This window comes from Eumetopias jubatus, unplaced genomic scaffold (assembly GCF_037043125.1).
Source record: "Eumetopias jubatus isolate StellerSeaLion01/CBP00866 unplaced genomic scaffold, mEumJub1_p1.0 scaffold_9, whole genome shotgun sequence".
Taxonomy (NCBI): Eukaryota; Metazoa; Chordata; class Mammalia; order Carnivora; family Otariidae; genus Eumetopias; species Eumetopias jubatus.
The window spans coordinates 130,010,878-130,037,518 of NW_028274815.1; the positions used below are offsets into that span (position 1 = coordinate 130,010,878).

At 48.9% G+C, this 26,641-nt stretch overlaps 1 protein-coding gene across 3 annotated transcripts in view; it reads left to right on the forward strand.

Moving 5' to 3' along the window:
• The first annotated feature begins 16,191 nt into the window (after window positions 1-16,191).
• BCAS4 (breast carcinoma amplified sequence 4) overlaps window positions 16,192-26,641 on the forward strand; it is a 55,602-nt gene continuing 45,152 nt past the window's right edge. For all 3 annotated transcript variants that reach the window (XM_028125247.1, XM_028125248.1, XM_028125246.2), the window contains exon 1: window positions 16,192-16,371. In XM_028125247.1, the coding sequence (XP_027981048.1) occupies window positions 16,192-16,371 (180 nt within the window). The remainder of the gene's footprint in view (window positions 16,372-26,641) is intronic.

Genomic DNA, 26,641 nt, shown 5'->3' on the forward strand with positions numbered 1-26,641 from the left:
CCATGCAAAGACAAATAATGGCTAAGGACGGATGAAATATTTAACAGTGGCCATGCATAATTTATTCCTGAGTGGATGCTCATTTCCAGCCCAGTGGCTGGCTCTCAATTAGGGCTTCCCAGAACATCAAACCACTGTCTCCTTGGCAAATAGACATTTTGCTTATTTTTACTCCTTTCTTCCTAAGGCTAATTGTTTTTGCATTTTTCTTGTTGAAGGACTCATTCCTAGATGTTGTTCCCATCAACCAGAAACAAAAGTAAAAACTGTAGGCAAGGTGTTTTTTGAATATTCATTTCTGGGCTCAGAGCTTCTCCTACCCAGGAAGGAGAAACATGTATTTGTGTATGTAACTTTGCTTCTGAAACGTAGACTGTTTAAGGAAGCCGAGTGTCCACCGAAGCGATAGAAGATTTCAGGAGAAATTGTAGAAAAAAGGTGCATATATAAAAGAAAAAAGTCACCTCCCCCCAAAACCAGTTTTCAGAGATAACCTCTCAAGTTTTTTGGTACATATGTACATCAATATATATATATATATATATATATTACCTGGTATGTATTTTGACAAAAACAGGATCATAGCAACATATAAATTATTCTGTAGTTTGCTTTCTTCAGAGGACAATATATTGTGAATGTCTCTGCTTTGTCAAAATAGCTCTGCGTCATTTATAATGGCTTCATCGTATTTCATTGTATAGATGATCCATCATTTGGTAAAACCAATTCCCTATCGTTAGCTGCTTTCATTTTTTCTTGATTATAAAGATTTTATTTATGTATTTATTTAAGGGAGAGTGCACGCAGGGGGAAGTGCAGAGGGCAGAGGGACAAGCAGACTCCCCACTGAGCGCGGAGCCAGAACCAGGCTGGATCCCAGAACCCTGGGATCATGACCTGAGCGAAAACAAGAGTCAGCCACCCAACAGACTGAGCCATCCAGGTGCCCCCATTTTTTCTCAATTATAAACAGGGCTGTGGTGAACAGCTTTTCAAATACATCTTTTTGTTCTTTGTTTGATTATCTCCTTAGGATAAATTCCCAGAAGAGGAATCATCAAGTCAAATCACACGTGTTTTTTGGAAAAGGAGAGGATTTGTCTCAAGAAAATATCCACTTTTCTTTCAGAAAGGCTGTTCTCCTTTACATCCTTACCCAGGGTACACGTGTGAGTCTTTTCCCCTCCAAAACACCGGATTTATTGTTTTTATGCACTGCCTATTTTTTTTAAAGATTTTTACTTATTTATTTGACAGAGAGAGAGACAGCGAGAGGGACACAAGCAGGGGGAGTGGGAGAGGGAGAAGCAGGCTTCCCGCTGAGCAGGGAGCCCGATGCGGGCTCAATGCGGGGCTCAATGCGATGTGGGGCTCGATGGGACGCGGAACTCGATGCGGGGCTCGATGCGGGTATCGATGCGGGGCTCGATCCCAGGACCCTGGGATCCTGACCTGAGTCGAAGGCAGATGCTTAACGACTGAGCCACCCAGGAGCCCCTATGCGCTGCCTATTTAGTAGGGGAAAAAAGCATTTCGTTATTTTACTTTGCAGATCTTTGATTATTAGGACAAGGGTTGTTTTTTTTTTTAATTGTTTATTTGTGTTTCATTTATTATCTTCTTTATTTGGGTCCGTTGCATGACATTTAACAATTTGAGGTACTGGCCTTTTTTTTTTTTTTTTAAGTAGGCTCCATGCCCAGCATGGGGCTTGAACTCATGACCCTGAGCTCAAGAGTCACGTACTCTACTGACTGAGCCAGCCAGGCACCCCTGGCCTTTTCTTCATATATACAAGTGTTTTCTATGTTCAGGAAGTCAACGTTTTGGCTCTCATTTTTTCCTAATTAGTCATTTGCTTCTTACCGTGTCTATCCTTGGTTTTTGTATTTATTGCATAGGAATCTTTTATTTCCTATAGTAAAATCCTTTATTCTTTCCTCTTACAATTTCACTCTCAAATTATATAAATATTTACCCAGATTGTATCCCAAGTGTTATAGTACTTTTATGATTTTTTTTTTTAACATTTAAATATTTAATCCACTTGAAAGTGATCTGATGGTCAGGTGAAAAAAGAGGTCTGGTTTTTCAATGTTCCTTCAGTTATTCTAACATAATGTATCGAATAAGACCCTACTTTCTCACTGAATTGAAATTTCACCTTGATCATGGACTCACTTCTTCAATGTTCTGAATGGGCTTTTTTTGGGCCAGATCATTCTGCTTTACTGATCTCTTTGTCTCCTTTGGAAACATTTCATGCTGTTTTGATTCCTGAAGCTTTAAAATACACTTTAGCATCTACAAGGCAAATCCCCTCCTCCCTCCCAACTATTCTTTACTTCTTACGTAATTCATCTAATTCATTGTTGGAATGGTAAAGAAATTCACGTGGCTCAAACAACAAAAAAAGCTTTAGAAAGTACACAGTGAAAACACTTTCTCCTTTTTTTGTCCCCAGTTCACCCAATGGTCATCCCCATCTCTGGCATCTCTTCTTATCAGGACACTAAATACACTACTCTTACGGGCTCAGAGCCCCACCCGGTGAGGGGTTAGGTCTTCAATAGACTTTATTTGGACTGTACCAGTTTTCCACGAATGTCTGTTTTCCTGTTCCAGGATCTAATCTGGGATACCACCTTGCATTTAACCCCCACCCACTTTTACAGCTCCATGATATGTAACCAGTTTCATATATTAAACAATCCCCTAGGGATGATGGGCCTTTCATTTATATCAATTCTTTTGCCACGGCAGCTACGTGGCAATCAATAATTGTACTCATAGGTCATTTCGCATAGATGGAAATATATTGATAAGGTAAATTCCTAGAAAAGGAATTACGGAGGGAAAAGGCACGTGCACTTGTAATTTTGAGAGGTACAGCTGGTTTGTCCTCCTTGGGGATGCGTCAATTCATACTCCAGTCAACAAAGGGTATCAGCGCCTGGTTTTCCCAGAGCCTTGCTAATCCTGTGCATTTTCACCAATCTGATGGTTGAAGAATGTATCTTATTTATGAATGAGATTTTCATAGGATTATGAAATTCTTGAATTAACTTTTCTTGCAACTATCTGTTCTTATACTTTGCCCATTTGGTGTTTTTCTTATCAATTTCCAGAAGCCCTTTGTAGATGATGGAGAGTACCCTTCGACTATGATATGTGGTAGGGACAAATAATTTTTCCCAGCTGGTCATATTACTTTTCCTAACAACCAACTTCATTGAGGTATAATGTATTTCAATAAAATGTACTTTGAACATACAGTTCAATGATTTGCAACAGATGTAATACATCCATATAACCCCCACTAAGTGGAGATATAGGATATTTCTAAGGCCCTTATATTATTTCAGAATATGCTCATAGTTGTTTTGACATACAGAAACTTCTTTTTTTTTTAAAGATTTTATTTATTTATTTGAGAGAGAGAGAATGAGAGACAGAGAGCACAAGAGGGAAGAGGGTCAGAGGGAGAAGCAGACTCCCCGCTGAGCAGGGAGCCCGATGCGGGACTCGATCCCGGGACTCCAGGATCATGACCTGAGCCGAAGGCAGTCGCTTAACCAACTGAGCCACCCAGGCGCCCCATACAGAAACTTCTAATTTTTCTCTTTTTTTTAAAGATTTTATTTCCGTACCATTTTAATTATTGAGGATTTACTGCAGGTTTTAATATTTGGGAGCCCTAGTCCCTTGCCTTAGTTTCCTATTGTTTCTGTAACAAATTACCACCAACTTGGTGGCTGAAAACAACACAGGTTTATTATTTTATAGTTCCGGAGGTCAGAAATTTGAAATGGGTCTCATGGGGCAACCATCAAGGTGCTGGTGGGGCTATGTTCCTTTCTGGAGACCTTTCTGGAAGGTTCCAGCTCCTGGAGGCCACGCACATGCCTCATTTCCAGAGCCAGCAGATTTCTCACAGCGCATCCTGCTGACACTGACCCCCCTCCCTCCCCCTTTCACTCTTCAGGACCCTGGTGGTTAGGTTGGGCCCTACTGGGTCATCTAGGATAATATCCCCACATCAACATCAACTGATTAGCAACCTTCCAACTGCAACCTTAATTTCCTCTTGTCAGGTTAACAACCCGTTCACAGGTTCTGGGGATTAGGACCCAGACATCTTTGGGGGGATCATTCTGCCGACCACACCCCCCTCATTGGTCCTCCTGCCTCCGGGTTTTCCTCTTTTTGCGCATTAGATTTTCATATGAATGTGAGAATCACTTTGTCTAGTTAAAAGCAGAAACAAAAAGCTGTTGAGATTGTCACTGGGTTTGCATGATATCTCCACGTTAATTTAGAGAGACTGGCATCTTCTGGATCCTGAGTTGTCCAAGCCAAGATGGGATAAGCATTTTCTGTTGTAGACTCCTGTCCTCCAGAGCGTGCAATTGTCCTCATGACGTCTTGCTCCTCACTGGTTAGGTTTGTTCCTCGGTATTTTTATCTTCCACTGTGTCTTCTCGCCGGTTGTTGTTTGCATATAAGAAAACCGTTGTGGGCGCCTGGGTGGCTCAGTTGGTTAAGCGACTGCCTTCGGCTCAGGTCATGATCCTGGAGTCCCGGGATCGAGTCCCACATCAGGCTCCTTGCTCAGCAGGGAGTCTGCTTCTCCCTCCGACCCTCTTCCCTCTCGTGCTCTCTCTCATTCTCTCCCTCTCAAATAAATAAAATCTTTAAAAAAAAAAAAAAAGAAAACCGTTGTATTTCCGGACACGAGAGAAAGCGTGTGTGGGTATAGATGAAACAAGCTTGACCATGAACTGGCAATTTTTAGAACTTTTTTCTTACTTTTGAAATACTTTTATTTATGTTGGAAATTATCCATAATAAAAAGTTTTTAAAAAATCCATCAATTCCTACTATAGTGTGTGTGTGTGTGTGTGTGTGTGTGTATTTGTGTATGTTTGGGTCTTTGGGGTGAGTTTTCATCAAACAAAGATGCCAAATCTTGTCAAATGTCTTTTCAGCTTTAAAAAAAAATGGGTTTTCTCTTTGGATCTATTAATATGATTAATTATCTAACAGATTTTCTAACATTTAACTAGTCTTCCTGGAATAAGCTTCACTGGGTTATGCTATATTATTATTTGTTAATGTGCTACTGGATTCTGTTTCCTAATATAATATTTTTGCATAAATATTCATAAGAGAAAATTTTCATTTCCTTTCTGTGTAACTTTTATCCAACTTTGGCGTCAGTGTTATGCTTACTTTTGAAGATAATTTGAAGGAAAAGGAATTTTTATGTGCTCTCAATAAGTTCAAATAATGTTGGAATTTTTTTATTCCTTAAAGATCTTGTAGGATTCCCTTTTGAAACCATTTATACCTGGTGCTCTTGGGGCATAAATCTCTGACAAATATCTCTGTTTCCCCTGGGGAAATTGGTCTGTTTAGATTTTTTTTTGTATTTTTCCAAGTTATATTTTCCTAGGAAACTGTCCATTTGTACCCAAGTTTTCACATTTTAAATGTCAAATGTGAGCAAAATTTGGGGGGCTTTGATCTTTTACATCCTTCTGCCTTCTTATTTCTGTCTACTTGATCAGCCGTGGAACGAGAAGGGTAATTATTATAATTTTGTAATTTCAATTACTCTTATTCAAAACTTTTCTAGTTAATTTTGACACCTTAGTTCACTCGATCTAAGATGCGTCTTGGTCTCAAAAATGTTAAAATGTGAAAGAAAAGTGTGTTTGAGGATCGATAAAATATTATATGTTTATTCTCGCAGGTGGACATTGGGAACTTTTTCTTATATTTCAAAAGAAAAATTCCACTGCAGGCCTAGATCAGGATTTTGTTAAATGTGTAGATTATTTTACAGGAGAACAGCTTTATGATGTGGATTCTCCTCTTTGGTGAAGACGGTGTCTGTCCACTCATTTGCTTCCTCTTCCATATTCCTTACTAGAGATTCACAGTTTCCTTCTTCAGGTTTGTGCACATTTTCTCTTAAGTATCTTCCTACGTAGTGTTCTTTGTTCTCTTAGGAAGGAGTTACTGCAACCACTATATTTTCTTTTTTTTTAAGATTTTATTTATTTATTAGAGAGAAACAGAGATATCGAGAGGGAGCACAAGTGGGGAGGAGAGAGAGGAGCAGACTCCCCATTGATCTAACATGGGGTTTGATCCCAGGACCCTGGGATCACGACCGGAGCCGAAGGCAAACGCTTAATGGACTGAGCCATCCTGAGCACCTAAGCGCACCACAACCATTATATTTTCTAACTAGTTATCTTTGGAGGTTGTTTTGGTATAAAGCTATTTAGTAAATAGCTTGGTCACTATTTCTAATTGGATAATCCTTCCAGAAGGATAATTCAATGACGATGCTTCCTTTTAGAAAAATGTCACCAGTATTTCATGGTTAAGAATAACTTCTTTATTTTTTTTTAATTTTATTTAAACTTTATTTATTTAAGTCATCTCTGCACACAACATGGGGCTCGAACTCACGACCCCCAGATCAGGAGTTGAACGCTCCTCTGACTGAGCCAGTCAGGCGCCCCAAGTATAACTTTTTTAAATAAAACATTTGTTTTTCTCATTGCAGGTTTAATCTATGTTCACTGCAGGCAAAATCTAGAAGAAGAAAATTAAAATCACTGCATTACCACCCCTTGAAGTTAGCCACTGTCAGCATCGTGTTGTGTGTGCATACATAGTTTTCTTTTTTACAAAAGTGAGATCCAACTGCACAGTCCTATAACTTGCTTTTTTTACTCAAGATATCGTGAACAGTTCTTCACCTCTTTAAATCTTCATCTACAACTCCTCTTTTATGGCCACACAAGGTCTGTATTTTTACAGGACATTGCCTGATTTATCTTCTCAGTTCCCCTGTCGGTCACCATGTACATTATTTCTAATTTTCTCTTATTGTAACTCCTCAAGGATTTGCACACAACCACGATTAGTTTCTTAGGAAAGGTCTTACAATTGGAATTTCTGGATCTAGGGTTGTGCGCAAATTATAAAATGAGTATTTTATACGGATCTTCAGATTTCCCTCCGGGGAAGTTGTTCTGAGTTTATATTCTGCTGGGCAGTCCAGGTCCTTCTCCGTCTTCCGGTCAACACCAGACAGCATCCTTTCTCAATCTTTTATAAGTGTGTGAAATCTTTTATAAGTTTGTTTTTTAAAAAACAAACACCTTTAATATGGTGACATTTTGATGAGTAACAATAGCCAAGAACAGGTGAGAATGAAGAAAACATGAATACAGAGATGGTCTACTGAAAGTGGTAATCGTCGGCGCCATTAAAAAGGGATCCATAAAAAAAAAGAAAAGAAAAGAAATAAAAAAAAGTCATCCATAGCCAGCCCAAATGGCCATCAACTGAGGAATGAATAAGCAACCCGTGGAACATCCATATAATGGAGTGGGACATAAAGGCATGAAGAATGGATATATGCCACGACGGGAAGCGTATCTGAAGACATTATGCCACCTGGAAGCACTCAGACACAAAAGGCCACATACTTCATGCTACATTTCTATGGAAAGTCCAGAAGAGACAAATCCAGAGAGACAGAAAGCAGACTGGTGGTTGCCACGGGCTGGGGGGAAGGGGAGAGAAGGGAGGACTGGCCAATGGCCGCTAAGGAGTGTGGGGTTTCTTTTTTGGGTGACAAAAATATCCTAAAATCGACTGTTGCACAACTCTGTAAATACACTTTGGTATATATACCATTGAATTGTACACTCTAAATACATAAGTTGAATGGTATGCAAATTGTAGTTCAATAAAGCTATTAAAAAGTGATTCACAAACCTCATTCATTCAAAAGGTATCACCCGTCTGCAAGGCGGACTTTGTGGCAGGTGGTGGGGTCATAGCAGGGAACAAGAAAACGCGGTTCCTGTCCTCCTGGAGCTCATATTCTAGTGGACTCGATATCACACTACATCCTTGGAAAGAAAATAAAAGGCAAATGCTTGAAAGAGGAAACACTTCGAGACCATCAGAAATCCTGCGGGCTTCTAGTTCACATCGCTTGAAGAGTAGCAGTCTCTGGGTCACTGAACAGACCCCTGATCACAATCTGCTCTTTCACAAAATCCACAGGGGGTGTGTCATTCACCTGGTACATTCCAGTTTGACAAGCACTGATCTGCACGTCGACCCTATGTCGTTGTAAGCAGAAACATCGTCTACACCACCACCATGTCAACCTTCTACCCCCAGCAGAAACGCCATCTATACTATCCCTATGTGCCAGGGACAGGGACAGGGACGTGGCAGCCCGACGGTTTGAATGGTCCCATCAGCGGGGACTCACTACTTGGAGAACCAGCCGCTCACTTAGTAAGCCTCACCTTTGGGAAAATTCTCCCCTCACTTCCGGGCACCCCTCACGCCCCCGCACCCGTCTCCTCCTGCTACATAACACATTCCCACAATCTGAGAGGCTTGAAACAACATGCATCTGTTATCTCACCCGCCGTGGGTCGGGAGTCGGCCTCACGACGGGTTACCCGGGTCCTTGACTCGGCGGGGCTCTCGGCAGCTTGGGGAGGCGTCCGAACGCATACAGGCTGTAGTTCCGGCAGGTGTAGGTCCGAAGTGCGGGACTCCTGGGGGCACCCGCAGCCCCCCGCCCCGTGGCCCCCTTGGGTTCCTGTTCTAGCTGTCTCTCCCTGGAACTTCTCTCATCTCTGACCTCCAAACGCCCCTTCAGGACCCGCCTGATTAGGCCAGGCCCACCCAGGATCATCTCCTTTGATTAACTGAAGGCCGACTAATCAGTGGCCTAATCACAGGGGTGATATCCCGTCATGTCCACTGATCCCACGCCCACGCGGGGGCTACACAGGGTGCAGACACCAGCGGCCAGGAGTCTTGGGGCCAGCTTAGTACTCGGCCTCCCTCAGCTGCTGCGCAGTGCCAACACCAGAGGGCGCCCTTCACGCAGTGGCGTTCCAGCGCTTTGCAAAGACCCGGCCGGCGCAGCCCGGCGGGTGGGGTTTCTCTGGCTTTTTGTCTCTCTGGCCCAATTCACTGACTCCTTCCTCGTGATCTTCCTTTCGCTAATCCAGGCCTTGTGCGTGCAAAACAGCACCGGCTCCTTCAAACTGGCATCACATGACAGGACTCTAATTATATTCGGTTTGTCTCAACAGAGATTTATCAAGTGCCTCCTCGGTGACAAATACCTTGCTTGGCGGTTTCACCTATTAGTTATCTGGCCATTTTCTTTGCCCTCCCTTGGAAACCCTCTATTTTGTCAATATTCCACTTATAATGTAGCATTTATTAAGCGTTAGCTGGATTCCAGACACTGAAGCAGTTTGCATAGATTAGCTCGTTGAATCTTTTCAGCAATAGGAAGTGGTAGCATGCTGTTCTACTGATTAGAAAACTCAGGCACAGAGAAGTTAAGAAACGCCGCCGGGGTCACACAGCTTTTAGGTGGGGACCAGGATTTGAAACCGGACAGTTTGACTCTGAAGTCTGTGCGGTTAGCCACTGTGCATTGCTCCCTCTCAAAGTTACCCTCTGTACCCAGCAGCGGCCACGGGGGGGGGGGGGGGGGTCGGGCGGAGAATATTCCGCTTTTAGCTCTTTGCTCTGCATTTTTCAGAAAAGCATCCTCTTTCTCATTTACCTTTTAGCAGGTGAATTATTTCACTGTCTTAAGTTAAACTCCAAGTTAATTTTAAAATTCCCTATGTTTGTCAGTTGAACTGCTGAAGACAGAGTTTCCCCCATCATCATTAAAGGAAATGCCTTTTTTTCCCCCCGAAATTTCGTTGTGTTTATTTTTGGCCATTGTTATAACCTGAGGCCCCTCTCAGCTTTTCTGTTTGCTGCTGAAATGACTGCAGGTTTCATATAGAGCAGTTAAATCCTTTATGGAGCACCTAGTGCATGCATGACACTACACCACCTATTCCAAGCACAGAAAGGGACCTTTGAATCCTAGTGCAGAGATACACATTCCTGAATCAGAAAAGCAAATATATTCAGATGTCCCAAATAGTGTAAAGAATACTGTTTTTGCTAGGGCACTTAACTTTCTAACATCTTCTGATGTGTTCTGATCCATCTCCATGTGTGATCCTAGGAAGCCTGTGGGTCCAAACCTCGACTCGGCTTCACCCTTACAGGCATGGGCTTGGGCCACAGAGCCTCAGATGTGAAACCCTCTCCCACTCCCCCTGCTTGTGTTCCCTCTCTCGCTGTCTCTCTCTGTCAAAATAAATGAATAAAATCTTTTAAAAAAAAAGTGAAATAGGAAAATGAGTCCACAGTTCCTTTTTTGTAATTTTGAAAGCCAGGAAACTCTATTTTTTTTTTAAAGATTTACTTATTTATTTAAGAGAGAGAATGAGAGAGAGAGAGCATGAGAGCGGGGAGGGTCAGAGGGAGAAGCAGACTCCCCGCTGAGCAGGGAGCCCGATGTGGGACTCGGTCCCGGGACTCCAGGATCATGACCTGAGCCGAAGGCAGTCGCTTAACCAACTGAGCCACCCAGGCGCCCAAAAGCCAGGAAACTCTAAAAACCATCAGTCCCCTCCCCTCCCCATCAGGTCAGCAGACATTCATTGGCCAGCAAAGCCTGGGCTGAACCGACATGAGGTTTATTTAAGGCCTTTATTCAGCTCACTTGAGGTGAATATTCACACATTTTGCTGGGAATGCCAAGGGTGATAACTGGGTGCTGCCTCAGCTCGCCCTAGAGTTGCTACCCGGGATGTTGGATGTGCTGGGTGTTAACATCCTGAAACCCACCAAGCTCTCCTCCTGAGACCCGGCTGTCCCTAGAGCTTTAGCCTCCAGCCGGTGGAGCTCAAATAGCTGGAATGTTCGGGGCGGCTGTGAGCTCTAGATGAGAAGTCACCGGAAGCACTCAGCTCACGCCTCAGTAACCCAAGTCCTGCACTTTGGACCTCCTTGCATCTGGCAGCATCTTCCACCCACTCCTGTGGGGATGGAGCCACAGAAAATGACCCGGGACCCCCCATCTCAGTAGCTAGAAGGGGGAGAATCCCTCATTCCTCCAAACCTGTGATTCTCCTCTCGCTTCACAAATCCAGGCTGGCTCTCGCGGTAGAGCTAAATGTGGACATGCACAGAGCAGTTTGAACCTTGACCCTTGCCTCCCAGGCTGTGAGACCCTTTGTGTAGCTCTGTTCTGGAAAGGAAAGAGGTAGGAAAAAGAAAAAAACAAACAAAACCCTATCGAATGACTGCAGAGAATTCGAAGCTTTCCTTTGCAGGGAAGGAATGGGACCGTGTTCTTGCTGTGTCCCGCCCCTCTGGAATGACAATTTCAAAACCTGGTTTTTCCATGTGCTTCTTTGAAGAGGGGTTGTGTTCTAAATTAGTCTGCTAGTGGGCAATAGAGACGCTAAGCAGGAGAGTGAGTTCAAATTTTACATGTATGTGTTTATCGAGGTCTTCCAAAGTGCAAAGGCAGCCTGCTGGACCCCCACAGCGAAACAGAAAAAAAAAAAAAAAACTGCATGAAACATGTTCTCTGTCCTCCAGGAACTTGCTCTCTGGGGGCAGATTTACAGTTTAGAAGGTGGAAGGTCTCTGGAAGCAAGCCCAAGGGGCACATCTGCTTGTGGGTCGGAACACGGGTCCTTGCAGGCTGACGGAGGCTGCTCCGGGGAAGGTAGGGTGTTGCAGACTGGAAATGCTGGATGCAGATGGGGGGCCACGTCCAGGGGACCCCGGGGTCCGAAACTCGGACACCTTCAGGGGCCAACAGGTCAGTTAGGGACGGGGGCCGGGCGCGGAAGACTGGCAGACTGGGGCAGCTCCTTCACTGGCCAAGTACTGGCCTGCCCCAGTGCAGGCTCTTGGTTTCCTGATCTCTCCCCTCTTCTCAGGAGGAGAAGCCAGGAATCTGAATGTCCACATGAACTGTGAAAGACTACCCTGTCCGAGCGCCGGGGTGGCGCGGGGCGTTAGGCGTCCCAACTCGTGGTTTGGGCTCGGGTCGTGATCTCGGGGTGGTGAGATCAAGCTCCGCGTGGGCTCCGTGCTCAGCGCAGAATCGGCCAGAGATTCTCTCTCCCTCTCCCTCTGCCCCTCCCCCCCACGAGCTCTCTCTAAAATAAATAAATACATCTTAAGAAAATACACATCTTTAAACATGATGTTGTCCACACCAAACACGTTTGCAGACATCTTAGTCCATTCAGGCTGCTTTAACAAAATCCCACAGACTGTGACTTATAAACAACAGTTACTTCTAGTGGTTCCAGAGGCTGGAAAGATCAAGGCATGAGCAGATTCAGTGTCCGGTGAGAGTCTGCTTCTGGGTTGTGGACTTCTCAATGTGTCCTCATGTGGTGGAAGGGTTGGGGCAGGGGAGCTCTCTGGGGCTTCCTTTATAAGGGCACTAATCCCATTCACAAGGGCTCTAGTCTCATGACCCGATCACCTCCCACAGGCCCTACCTCCTAACCTTGGGGATTAGGTTCAACGAAGGAATCTAGGGAGGGACGGGACTCAGGTAAGGCAAACAAGACACCCAGGGCACGGAATGTGAGGAGACCCCGAGAGCGAGATCCCCTTATAGTTTGTACTCCACATGCCTCTCTTGCCTCCCCCGAGTCCTGGCCCTGCTCCGTGGGACCCCATTTGTCATTTAGGGTCCAAAGAGAATAGCAGTGAATACAGATTGGCAAGGCAGGGCCAGGGGTGTGGTCTTTGAACTTCACTCGGTGGGCACTGGGGAGCGACTGAAGGTTTAAGAGCAAGAAGGGAGATGGCTAGAATGTGCTGTAGAGGGAGGGCAGTGAAGAGGGTGGGTTGGCACAGGGGCAGGGCAGCAAGGCTTTCCTAACAGTCCAGGCTATGAGTAGGGAGGCAGCAACAGGAACCCAAAGGGGTTATCTTGCAGGAGGCAGTATGGTGTGAGAAGCAGGTTGGGAGTTGGGTTCTGGAATCAGATTGTCCGAGTTTAAATCCTGGATCTTGCTTATACTAGTTATGATGTTGGGCAAGCGGTTTAACCTCTCTGTCACAGTTTCTTCATCTGTAAAATGGGCTCACAGCAAGGCCCACCTACCTCTCAGGGTGTGGTGGAGATTCAGTGGTGCCACCTCTGTGAACAGCGCCTCAGGACACAGTAGCCGCGAGGACTGTTGTAGACACGGAGGGACCCTAGGGTCACCAGCACCCCATAGTTAAGCAAGCACTGGAATAGGACAGATCAGAGTCACTTGGGGGGGATTTTTTAAATGTCCCCAAACCAAAGCCACACCCCAGACCAATTAAATCACAATCTCTGGGGTGGGGACTGGGCATCCGTATTTTCTGGAACCTTTCCAGGAGTTTCCAACGTGTGGCCAAGCTTGGGAACCATTGCTTATCTAGAACCTTGTACGCCTGAGGCCTGAACTGGGAGAATTGACCTTGAAAAGACACAAACAGGCAACCATTTTGCAGCTGGAGGTGAAGCCGGATGGGGGTGGGGGGAGGTGGCAGGGTGTGTGACCCTGGGGCCCAGCTAAGGGACTCCTAATATGGCTCCAGGGGGCCTTGCCGGCCTGGCAGCCACTGACACCCCCACACCCAGGCTGGGAGAGAGCCCGCTGCCTGCACCCGCGGAGGACTCCCAAGCAGGAGACCAGAGGCGCAGCTCTGAGCCGGGCTTGGGCGCCAGAGGGAGCTCGTGGGGACACGCCACGGCTCCATCCCTGCAGCTGGTTCAAACTGGTTTGGGCAGGGTGCGGCCCTGGCAGGCTGCATGCCAGGCCTCAGGCTTGCTGCCTGTCCCTGGGTCTCCCCAAGAGCTGGGGACCGGGGACAGGGTGCTGGGGCACAGCCAAGGACCACTGAGAGGCCCGGAGAGTTTTACAGTCGGTCCCCTTTGTTGAAAACCATTGATGTGGCCTCCCACAGGGGTCCCCTGGGTAATGCCCACAGCAAGAGGGAGCCCCTAAATAGGGGTCATTCCCAGACTTTGGCGTGCATCAGAATCAACCGTAGAGCTGTTAAGAGGCAGATGCCTAGCTCCCCAGAGATTCTGATTCAGAAAGTTGGGGGAGGGCTCCGGGCATCTGTATTTTTAGCAAAATGTTTCTAAGGCATAATCACACATTTAGGGGGAAGAAAAAAAATCCTGACAGCAAAATGACTGTTGGCTAGCCAACTCAGCCCAGGGTAGAAATCCCTGAGAGGCTGGTGAGAGCACAGATACTTCCCCAGATACCCTAGCTCCTGGGCAAGGGGGTCTGAGCAATCGGCACTTTTAGATAATATCCCAGGCCTTTTATTTGCCTTGCTTTTATTTATTTATTTATTTTTAAAAAGATCTTATTTATTTGACAGAGCACAAGCAGAGGGAGAGAGAGGGAGAAGTAGGCTCCCTGCTGAGCAAGGAGCCCAATGTGGGACTCAATCCCGGGACTCTGGGATCATGACCTGAGCCAAAGGCAGATGCTTAACCGACTCAGCCACCCAGGCGCCCCTATTTGCCTTGCTTTTAATGAGTCATTTTGGGCATTCAGTAGGTTTAACTCTGACAGCAAACATCAGCAGCAGAGAGAAAACGTTACAAATATAATCGAAACCCCGTTCGTAAGCCCTCTCCATCCCCTCCCCCCACCGCTTTCCTGAATGTGGCCCGCATGGTTCCCAGGCGCCGCCTTACACTTGTACTCCATATGGCCGCATCCATACACAATATACAGTGTGGTTTTGCATGTTTTTAAAACTTTATGTTAATGGCAGCGTGCCCTACGGAGCCTTCTGCAACTTGTCTTTTTTTTTTTTTTTTTCCTTCTTCTTAGCATTATGTTTGTGAGTGAGTCTCATCCACCAGGGGAAGTTTGTTGAAGTCATCTGAACTCAGTTCTGGGCTTTTCTGAGAGAGGGTCCCAGCCCACCTGCAGGGGTGAGGGTCTGGGCTTGGATCCTGGGTGTCTGTGTGATGAGAGGCGGGCTCTGAGCATCAGGAAAACCACGACGGTAATGAACGGCCAAATTCAGGTTCCGTGAGTTCCTATCAAGTCCTTTAACGAACCACCTGTGGCCCAAATCTTTTGACAAGATTTTTCCAGAAAGCGACCCTGACCTGAGGGCCCGAATGTTTGGGCAGAGATATGGAGAACTGAGCGGGAAGCAGATGTGGAAGTGGGAATTGTACAAATCGTACGGTGACAGCTCACCCACAAGACGGATCGAGCATGTGCTTACGCCCCCTACCGAGGGCTGTCAGATAAACTCTACATTTAGATTTAACCGGGGGCCGGGGGGGGGCGGGGGAGGGGAGCGAGGAACGCGGGGCGTGGCGTATATTTATTTACAACCCTAAGCCCAGCCTGATTTTGCTCCACGAATGCAACATTAAAAAAAAAAAAAAAAGACGTCATAGGAAGAATTAGAACTCTAGACTTCCCTATACCTCTTCACCATTTTTAGGATTTTCCTCATTCGGATTTCCTCATTGGGTCTACACAAGCCTCCCAGGGTATGTGTGTATGGGGGGGGGAGGTGGGTCAAATTTAGAGCATTTACGAATTCCCTGGGGAGTTTATTTTAAAAGCTGCTCCTGGGAGGAAAAGGACCACTACACCCGGTTTCCCTAATTCCCAGGACTCTCCTCCTGGCGCAAACAAGACGCTGGAATTAGGGCGGCCTTGGGGGCGGGCGCTTTGGTCTTTAAACGAAAGGATCCCCTGGACGGCCGTTCTCTATCCTGGACGCTGGAATCACCCGCGGAGCTTTAACACCTACTGATGCCCAAGCCCCACCCCCGGGATTCCGGCTGAATCGGCCGGGGTGAGGCCTGGCTTCCGGGCTTTTGAAAGCTCCCCGGGGCATTCTGAAGTGCTGTGGGGGCTGGGAACCGTGGCTCCGCCCGGATTCCAATGAAAAGGGGTGGTCTATACTGGCGGTTCTCAAACTCGGCTGTGTGTTGGAATTACCAGGCGAACTTCAGAAAATACTGGTGCCCAGGTCCCAACCCTAGAGACTGTGCGTGAGCGGGACTTTGGAGGGTTTAAGGGTCCCAGGTGATTGCAATCTGCAGGCGAGTTTGAGAAGCTTTGCTTTACCAGGTGGTGCGAGGGCCGGGCGCAGTGAGCGCCGCGCGCCACTGGGTGGCGCTGCCCACTCGGCCCGGCGCTCGGGGAGGCGCGCGAGGCCGTGGCCGGGTGCGCACCTGCCCCGCCTCCTCCAGGCGGGCCACGGGGCATGCAGCCGGTCGGGGGCGGGGCTCCGAGGCCGGGATGCGGCCCCGGGCTCCCCGGCAGCCTCCGCCAGCTGGACCCCGTCGCGCTCCTGATGCTGCTCGTGGACGCCGGCCGGCCGGAGCCCGTGCGCAGCGGGGCGCGCGAGCTCGCGCTCTTCCTGACCCCCGAGCCCGGGGCCGAGGTAGGGGACCGGGGATGGCAGTAGGGGAAGCCGGGTCTCGGGGTTGGGGGGGTCTGGGCCCTCGCACCCCGGGGCAGGAAAGGGTGGGTGCGGCCTCCGGAGCTCCGGGACCCGAACCCTTGGCGTCCGCGCCTCATCCTCTCGCACCCGGCGCAGGGGACCGAGGGCCGCCTCCTTTGCGGAGAGGTGATGCCTGGCGCCACCCAGAGATACGCGGCAGGTCGCGCCTCTCCCTCCTCCAGCCGACAAGGCCCCCGGGGACCCAGACTCGCGTCGCACCCCGACCGGGGCCCCCAGCATCAGCGGGGACGGGGGAGCGAGGCGCGCTCGGAGCTGCTGCCCTTTGTCAGGCGGGGCCCTGGGGAGGCCGGCCCCGGGTCTTGCCCCGGCCGGGCGCTCAGCCCTCTCCGCTCCGAGCCGGGTGCCAGAGGCCCGGGAGTAGGCGGGCAGGCTGCGTCTGTGCGGGGAAGCCCCGGGCCTTGGTCCTGCTGTTGCTAAGAGGGAAAATACCTCGTCTCTATCCGTACTTGCTATTTTAAAAGCACAGAATAAAAAGTGGATCTGAAACTAGGCCCTTCATCTTCCAGCTGAAGCCAGTCTGTTAACAGTGCCGTGAAAAAAAGTTATTTATCCAAGTCCGCCAGGAGTTATTTAAGGCTTGAATTCAACTCATTCTCTTTTTAAATCTCAAAAGCAGGACGGAAGTACAGCCAATAAAGGGTGAGCACCCTCTCTTTCTCTGCGTCTCCAACTCCAGTCCCCAGAGATAACCATCACCAACAATGTGGTGTACCTCATTACAGACACTTAAAAAAATGCATTTCCAAACGTGGGTATGCATATATATTAATAATACTGTGTTATTTTTTGTAAAACCCCACTTGATACTGTAATACTGTTCTGCAAGTTGCTTTTTTCCACTCAAAATAGCATGGACAAATGGGGAGTGACTGCTGATGATGAGGTACAGGGCTCTTCAGGGTGATGAAAATGTTCTGGAATTAGTGGTGATGGTTGCACAACTTTGTGAATATACTGAAAACCACAGGACTGTACACTTTTAAAGGGTGAATTTTATGATATGTGAATTACATCTCAATTTTACAAAATAGCATGGACATATTTTCATGTCAGAATGTATCCATAAGAGCTGTCCAATAGAAATATAATCTGAGCGATTCACGTAATTTGAAATGTTCTGGGAGCCACATAAAAAAGGAAAAAGAAACAGGTGAAATTAGTCTCAACATACTTAAAGTAACCGTGCCTCCAAAATGTCAATCATTTTAACATGTAATCAATGTAAAAAAATTTTAACGAGATTTTTACCTTTTTTTGGTACTAGGTTTTCAAAATCAGGCTTTTTATTTTTTTATTTTTGAAAGTGAGAGAGATGGGGAGGGGGAAGGGCAGAGGGCGAAGGAGAGAGAATCTTAAGTAGACTCCACTCCCAGCCCAGAGCCCGTCTTGGGGCTTGATCTCACGATCCCAAGATCATGACCTGAGCCGAAATCAAGAGTTGGACACTTAACGGACTGAGCCACCCAGGCACCCCCAAATCAGGCTTTTATATTGAACTTACAACACATTTCCGTTTGGACCGGCCACATTCTAAGTGTTCAATAGTCCTGTGAGGCTGGTGGCTTCCGTGTGGGAGAGTGCAGGTCTCTATCATTCTTTATCTTCCTAGTATCCAACAAAGAAGTAATAATTACTCCTGTTTCCTGAGCACATACTATGTCCTAGCAAGTGTGCCAAGCCCTATTCCCAGTGACCCAGTGGTCAGGAGGTTTTTAGGTCGATTTTATAGCTGAGGAAACGGAGGCCCTCACAGAATCAGGGCCATCCGCTGGAGGGACTATAATTTATGACCTCTGCCCCCAGGGACGGGCGTTCAGGTTGTCTACAGTTTTTCTTTTTTTTTTTTTTTAAGATTTTTATTTATTTATTGAGAGAGAGAGAGAATGGTAGAGAGAGAGCATGAGAAGGAGGAAGGTCAGAGGGAGAAGCAGACTCCCCGCTGAGCAGGGAGCCTGATGCGGGACTCGATCCCGGGACTCCAGGATCATGACCTGAGCCGAAGGCAGTCGCTTAACCAACTGAGCCACCCAGGCAGCCTGTCTACAGTTTTTCACTGGTTTAAGGAACGTGAGCGTCTTTCTCATTCCTTCTCTCCCTTGCTCTCAGCAGAGAGATGTCATTGTGCCCAGCGGCTGAACCTCAGCTTCATTTTGTCTCTATTAGGGACAGCCTTCAAGAGAAGCTGCGTGTATTAACTTCATTTTCTCACTCGGGGCTCTCTTTAACTCAGACACGGGCTCGCTCACACTCATTTGTGAGGGATGTAATGAAGAGCCCAGCTCCCTGTAGCACCGTGCAGCAATAAACCCACTTAGAGCACTGTCTGATGTTTATTTACCAGAAGAAGCAGAAACTGCTGGAGTAGAGTCACTTGCAACGTCTACTTAAAGTTTAATTCATGAGTGGGTCCCCGTGCTGAGGCTGTTTGCAGATGGGTCAATGAGCTAGAAAAGGGAGATCTGGTTTGGGAACAGGCCTGGACAGCTGGGCCCTTCTCCCAGGGCCACTTCTGGTTTTTAAATGGATCTCATACCAGCCGACTCCAGTCCTAGGGGTGTCCTGGGGGTTCCCAGTGAATGGGCCTGCTGCGTTCAACACCTTGAACCTCTACTACGTATGTGCCAGGAGCTGGGGACAGCAGTGAAACACGCAGGGCCCCTGCTCTCAGGACACCGTCGGACCGTAGACACGTCACACACAAAAGCTCTAGATGGTGACGCGGTGGTGTGGTAGAGGGTAACAGTGTGAGACGGCAAGACGGGGGGCGGGCAAGGTCTCTCCAGGGAAGCGGAGACCTGAGTGGTACCCACTGAGGAATGTGCAAGAAAGAGGAAGCCCAGGGACCTGACTTTGTTGGGGTGCAGTCAGGGAGGGCTTCCTTGAGGCGGCAGCATTTTAGGCTGAGCCCTAAAGTGTGAATGAGACCTGGCCAGGCTAGGAGGAGAAAAATCACCCAGGCAGAGGGAACAAAACCTGCAGAGGCCCTGGGGTAGGACGAGGCAGGGTGCCCTTCGGGACAGGAGAGCAGGTAGGAGGGGGAGCCATGGGAGGTGTGGCTAGCGAGGAGGGCAGAAGCCGTGCCCAGGACTGCAGTCTGTCTCCCAGGATCCAGGCGCTGCTGCAAGGTAGCATGCCGACATCCGTGGGCAGGTGAGTGTTTTACTGTTTCCGGTGCCTTTAGGGTATTCTGTTCAACCAGTTTTTTTGTGTGTTTTACTTTCTCTCTTTTTCTGGTTTGAACTTCCTCTTTCAGGGGGGAGTTTCAGGGCAGTCTCCAGATGGCAGAGAGAGAGAGAGAGAGAGAGAGAGAGAGACGTTTGCCTCTTGGCTGCGCTCTGATTTATGGGTCAGGTCGCTCAGGGCACCCCCGAATGGCTGAGCGCTGATACCCACCCACGGGTGAATTCCTGGCCAGGCTCTTTCAAAATCCTATTTGGTTCCTCTGTTGGGACACAGGACAGGCTTGTGAGGTTCATGGCCTGGATGGAAGGAAGTCAAGCCAGCACTTTCTCAGGCCCAGGGTCTCTGCTTGAGTGAGCAGAGGATGATGGTGGAGAAAACACCTGGGTCGTTTAACCGCATGTGGACTAGATCAGTGGTTACAAACTGGTGGCCCCCAGTGCCGAATCCGGCACTCTGATGTGATTAGCTCTGTCAATGTAGGGTTTCTTAAATGGGGGATTCTCATGAAAAACTGAGTTTCTGGTTTATTTAAAATACTAGGCAGTCTATTGTTTTGTTTTTAAGTAAGCTCTATGCCCAATGTGGGGCTTGAACTCACCACCCCGAGTTAAGAGTCACATGCTCCACCAACCGAGCCAGCCAGGTGCCCCTCAGTCAGTAGAGCAGGTGACTCTTGATCTCAAGGTCATGAGCTCAAGCCCCACGTTGGGCACAGAGTCTACTTAAAAAAATGAAATAAGACAGAACATGAGCCGGTCTGGTAGGTCTGGGTCCCCGTTTGCCACAGTCCACCCTCCTCCCTGTTGTCTTCCCTGTATGGAAGCTAGCATCAGTTACCATTTACCCTGGTGCTTGAACTTTTGATTTTTCTGTCATCTCGTAGGGGAAAAAACGGAACGACTTCTCCAAACCATGTGTTTGGACTAAAGTAGGAAAACATAAACTAGCCAAAGATGCCCTGGAGTTTCATGAAAAAAGACATCAAAGAGGCTGTTTCTTTGCGAAAGCAAAGGATATTCTATTACGCCCGTCCTGCAAACACCATGTGCTTATGCCCCCCCCCCCCGCAACGTGTCCTGCCCTTGTAACCTGCTGGTCTACTTTCCGAGTTCAAGTGGGGGATGTTCAGATGCCCTTTCTCCAGATGTAGTTCTGTATTCATTTATTCCTCGGATCTTTATGGTGAGCCCGTTGTGTGCCAGGCCCTGTGCTGGGTGGGGTACCAGGGAGAGGCCTGCGAGGCCGAGGGGGTGCCTGCCCTCGAGGACTGGTGTTGCAGTGAGGGAGATGAGCAGACAGTCATGATCAAGCAGAGTCATTAAATGGTGCTCAGTGCCATGAAGGAGACAGCGGAGGGACGATGACAGACGCACAGGGAGGGTTGGAGGGAACCACCAGGCAAACCTCCAGCAGCACGTGCATGGCTGAGGGGCAAACGTGAGGAATGGGGAGTGGGTGGACCTCGGCGGCCAAGGGCGAGAATGGGCAGGGTGAGACCAGGGCCTAGGGCCATGGGGAGGGCTCTGGATTCGATCCTAGGGTGCTGGCCCTCAGCAGGGGAAAGCCGTGATCAGGTGCCTGGCCTCACGGCTGCAGGGCTGCAATGTGTTTGCAGAGGCTGGAGCGGGAGCAAGGGAACCACAGTTGCGGCCGTCCAAGGGCGCGTGGCCTGAGCTGGCCACGTTCCCTGAATCAGAACCTTTGGGGGTGTGAGGGGCCAAAGCCAAGGCGGGTACTTGAAGGGGGCAGCCTCTCTCAGAAGGAAGTTCCTGTCTTTCTACCTGGTAGAAGGGGTCATCCCTGGGTCTGAACATCCTGCGGAGGGAATCAGCTCTGGGTGGCAGTGCCCGGCTCCCCAGGAGAAAGGCGAGGTGCACGGAGGTATGCGTGGTGTATACAACAACTTAAACAGCAAAAAACCCACACCTATTTCATGCATCTATAAATAGAAGATGAAGTCAAAGCAGTCTCCAGGGGTGGGGCAGGGCATAGCCAAGGTCGAGAGCGCTGATATAGGGCATGGTACCCAAACTTTGTGGAAGGTTGGAGTCATCTGGGGATCTTCAAAAAAATCATTCTGGTGCTTGCCACGTGTACCACCCCCAGCAACCCCTCCCCCCAACCCCAGGTAGTCTAATTTTATTGGTATGAGTGCAACCTGGACACTGGCATTCTGAAAGCTCTCCAGCAGGGTTTTAAGCCTGGAGTGACCTAGACTGATGGGTGTGTTGGAAAAATCAGTGTGGTTGCTGATTATGGGGGGCCACCTGTGAACAAGGCCCAGGGCTGGGGGGCTGGGCTGGTAAACACTCCCCTGGGGATTCTGATGGCCAGCCTGCTTCCAGTGGCAGCGCCACGAGGGAGCCCGCCTGTCCTGCCTGCTGCTTTGTCCACAGCACCGAGTGACTTCGTCCATATCAGTTAAAGAAACATCCTTTATGGCTATGTGGACCCCCCCTCCCAATCCTGCTCCTGCCCAGGCCTCGTGGTGGGGGGGCGCGGGCTCTGAAGCCACCGGGCCTGGGGTCGGACCTCGGCCCTGTGCTCAGTGCCCCTCTGCGCCTCAAAGGCTTATCTCATAGGGCAGTTGGGGGGTTGGATGAGCGAATCCACAGGCAACATGTGGCGCGGGGTCTGGCCCGTGGTCAGTAGGCCGGGCACATCAGCTGCAATTGTTCATTCACTCATTCTGCAGGTGCTGGGTGCAGACACCTTCCCAGGTGCTGGGAGGGAGAATACGTGAGAGATACTTTTGTCTTTAGGGACAGCAGGTGTGGGGGTTGATGCACAAAAATTGTTCGGTACAGTGTTGGGCAGTGGGGATGTTGGCCCCTTCGAGCGCTTCACTGGTGCTGAAGATCGTGAGTTTTCACTCACCAGCACGGCCTCGTGGAGGCCTGGAAACCCGGTGTTCACTCTTTACCCTGCGTACGTGAGGCCACCCTTAGATTCCAGTGTTGGGTTTGCAAAACGAGGTTGCTGAGCCCACGGTCCACATGAGCCACAAGTTTGCCTAAAGCTGCCTTGGGTTCTGAGTTAATTCCTTGGTGCAAGTGTGACAGAAATGTGGCCTCAGTGTTCTTTTAAAGTGAACTAGAGTTCGTTTTGCTCTTAAAATTTTTGTTTTAAAAAATAAAACGTGGGGTGCCTGGGTGGCCCAGTCATTAAGCGTCTGCCTTCGGCTCAGGTCATGGTCCCAGGGTCCTGGGATCGAGCCCCGCATCGGGCTCCCTGCTCAGCGGGGAAGCCTGCTTCTCCCTCTCCCACTCCCCCTGCTGTGTTCCCTCTCTCGCTGTGTCTCTCTCTGTCAAATAAATAAAATCTTTAAAAAAATAAAATAAAAATAAAAAATAAAATGTGTATGCATACATCACAAAATTCCAAGGTCCAAGTGGCCAAGGAGTGGCTAGGGAGCTTCCTCCCACCCAGTTCCCCGGCCCCTTGCTGCTCAAGCGGAGGCCACCGCCGTTCCTGTCTGTGTCCCCTTCCCGCAGGCATCACAGGTCCTTCCCCAACCCCACCTGTAGCCTCCCATTGGTGTATCCTGCTTCTTTCGCTCAGTATGTCTTGGAGATCTTCCCATATGAGCACATAGAGAGCTGCCCGATTATTTTTAGCTGCTCAACAGAATTTCATTGTCTGGATTTCAGTGCAGGCAGCCATTTCTCTACTGATGGGTGATTAGGTTACGTGGATTCTTCACTCCCACAAAACCTGTTGCAAGAGGAGCTCTGTCCGCACATCATTTTGCGTTTGTGCAAATATGTCTGTTGGATAAATACCTCGTGGGGGAATTCCTGGGTCCAATGGTACCTGCATTTTAAATTTTGGTTGCTGTTGCCAAATAAACCCTTTTAGAAACCAGGGTCAGGGCAAGCGTAGTAGAGTGGCTCAAACCTTGAGGTCAAGGGTCCCTCAAGGCCTAGATGGGAACTCTTTTTTTTTAAGGTTTTATTTATTTATTTGACAGAGAGAGACACAGCGAGAGAGGGAACACAAGCAGGGGGAACGGGAGAGGGAGAAGCAGGCTTCCCGCGGAGCAGGGAGCCCAATGTGGGGCTCGATCCCAGGACCCTGGGACCATGACCTGAGCCGAAGGCAGATGCCCAACAACTGAGCCACCCAGGTGCCCCTGGATGGGAACTCTTGTTTGCCCCGTTTTGGGGCCCAAGAGGAAGGAGTTCCCGTGTCCCTCTTTGGGAAGTGGGTTGTCTCCGGACACGTTGGGTCCGTCCAGGCCCCAGCTCCTGGGGGCCCTTCCATCCTGCACACAGAGACAAGGCTGTTCTTTCTGCCTCCTGTGGGGCTGGTGGAAGAGTGGACGCCGACATTAACAAGGCCTTCACTTTGCTGTCATCTGAAGGGGCCCCCATGACCGCTTTGGGAGAAGAGGTGACATTCCTGTTTGTGTGCCCAGGGTGAGGGCAGGCCCCACGGTCCTTCATTTTGGCCCCGGTCGGTCATGTCCTCGGGGACCCCGGGCCCGCTTGGCCAGAGGAAACCAGGGTGGCGGGGGGGCGGGGCAGGCAGCAGGCGTGGTGTCGGCAGAAGCCGAAAAACCCGCCCTGGAACTCGACGCGGCTGCAGGTGGGTGTCCTCTGGCTGGCACCGTGATTTGATTTGAAAAATGCTAAGTAGTTGCCAAATTCTAAAAAAGAGGAGTTTTCTCATAAAAAATCCAATGTCTGTCTTCTCTGAAATATTGCAACAGAAGAGGTCTTCAGTGGCCCTCTTCCTGGCCTGGCTGAATGGACCTTGTGCTTTCCTAGGAGGGTTCTCAAGGGCATGTGTATGCGTGTGCGTGCGTGCGTGTGTAAACTGCATTGTTGCGATATAATACATATACCACACCGTTAAAGTGTACAACTTAATGGCTTTTTGTGCAGCCATCAACCCAAATCAATTTTAGAACATTGTCATTACCCCCAGAAGAAACCCTCTGACCCTCATTGGTCTACTTTCTGTCTCTCTCGATTTGGCTATTCTGGACAATTCATATATGCTTGCTATTTATTTATTTATTTATTTATTTATTTAAAGATTTACTTATTTATTTGAGAGAGCACGAGCAGGGGGAAGGGCAGAGGGAGAGAGAGAAGCAGACTCTCCGCTGAGCGCAGAGCTCTTTGAGATGCAGGGCTCCATGCAGGGCTCGATCCTACGACCCTGAGATCATGACCTGAGCTGAAACCAAGAGTCAGACGCTCAACCAACTGAGCCACCCAGGTGCCCCATATATCCTTGTGTTTTAAAGACACAGGCCAGAGGTTTAAAGGCCACACTCAGCCTGCAGACAGGTTTGTTTGGCTGTCATACGGTGTTTTAATTTGGGGGGTTTTGAATTCTCAAACTGGGAAAGGTTGCATAAATTCCTGGGTCACTGTCTGTCTTGAACGAAACAGGTTTGGCACATTCCCACCTGGTTCACTCTCTGGGGTCAAGGAGCAGCCGCCCTCTTTAGATGGGGAAGGGGTCTCCTGTTAGCCACAATCCCCACCCCTCCCTGTTGTCTCTCTGCCTGGAAACTGGGTATTAGCTGCCACTCACTCTCCTGCGTTTGCCCTGTGTTTCTTAGAGAAAAGTAGAAGGTCTCTTTCAAAAGTGAGAAACTGAAAATAAGCAGTGTGCAGAAAGCACATTCCCTTGTAGTCATTTCCTGCCTGGCTTCTGTGTCCACCACATTGGAAGGCAGTGGGGTCCCAGTTACAACCGTCTTTTGTATGGGTATGGCATCTCACCCAGAGTAACCCAGAGAAATTACTTCATTGACCCTTCTCAGCTTCCATCTCAAGACAGAGTCTGAGGATTGTTTTCCCCCAACTTCCAAATGGGAAACCAGGGCACAGAGATTTCAGAGTATAGTTAAGACCACACACAGCATAACATGCAAGGGGGGGGGGGCGCTAGAGCGCAGTCTGGGCTGCAGTTCTCAGGCTGTACCCCGCCAGGAAGGCTTGTTTCTTCCTCCTTCCCTTGCTCCATTTTTCTTTCTTCCCTGCTCCCTTCTTTCCTCCTTTCCTGCAACAGGTGTTCTCTGGGCACTGTATTGGTTACCAATTGCCAGGTAACAAAGTACCCCAAGTCTTCGTGGCTGAAAACAGCCACCATATCATGGTACGTGATTCTGCAGGTCTGTGGGGCTCCCCGGAGCGGTTCTGCACCCATAGTGCTGGCTGGGCTCGGGGGGCTGCATTCTGCGGGAGCGCTGGCTGTATGCAGCATGGCCTCACTCATGTCAGGCAGTTGGTGCTGGCTGGGGCGCCTCAGGCCTCCACGCGGCCACTCTCATCCTGTGGTCTCCCCAGCAGCATTACCTACGCTAATTCACGTGGCCGTTGTCTTCCGAGAGGGTGACTCAGATGCTGCAAGGTCTCTTGATGTCACAAAGCATGCTTGCAGCCGTTTTATTGGTCAGAGCAAGTCACGGACCAGGCCAGATTCGGGGGGAGGGAAGAGTGGATCCCACCTCTTCCTGGGCAGGGTGGCAGAATCAGATTGCACAAACGTATGCAGACGGGAGAGAGTCAGAGAGACTTCTCCGCAAGCATGAGCCACCTACTAGCTGTCAGGCATTGCTCTAGGCCCTGGGAATGCAAAGGTGAATGAAAGGCACTAAGACCCCTGCCCTGTATGGGCTTTTATTTGGGTGGAGGAAGATGACACGAAACAGGCAAAATGTATAAGATGTTAGACAGTGATGGAGGCTGAAGAGAGAAATAAATTGGTGCAGGACAGGGAGTGGTGGGGACTACAAGGCCGGGGAAGGCCTCACTGAGGAGAGACGGTTGAGCAAAGGCTGAACGGAAGTGTGCAGTGAGCTTTGTCAACAATGGGAACAGCGGGTGCAAAGGCCCTGGGGTGAGGATGTGGTTGGTGTAGTTGATGGGGAGTGAGCGGTGGACAGTGAGGTCAGAGAGCAGATGGAGGGTCCAGATGGCATGGGGCTGGCGAGGCATCTATTAGGTGTTTGCTGAGGGAGGTGGAGGACAGGGGAGGACTTTTTTCG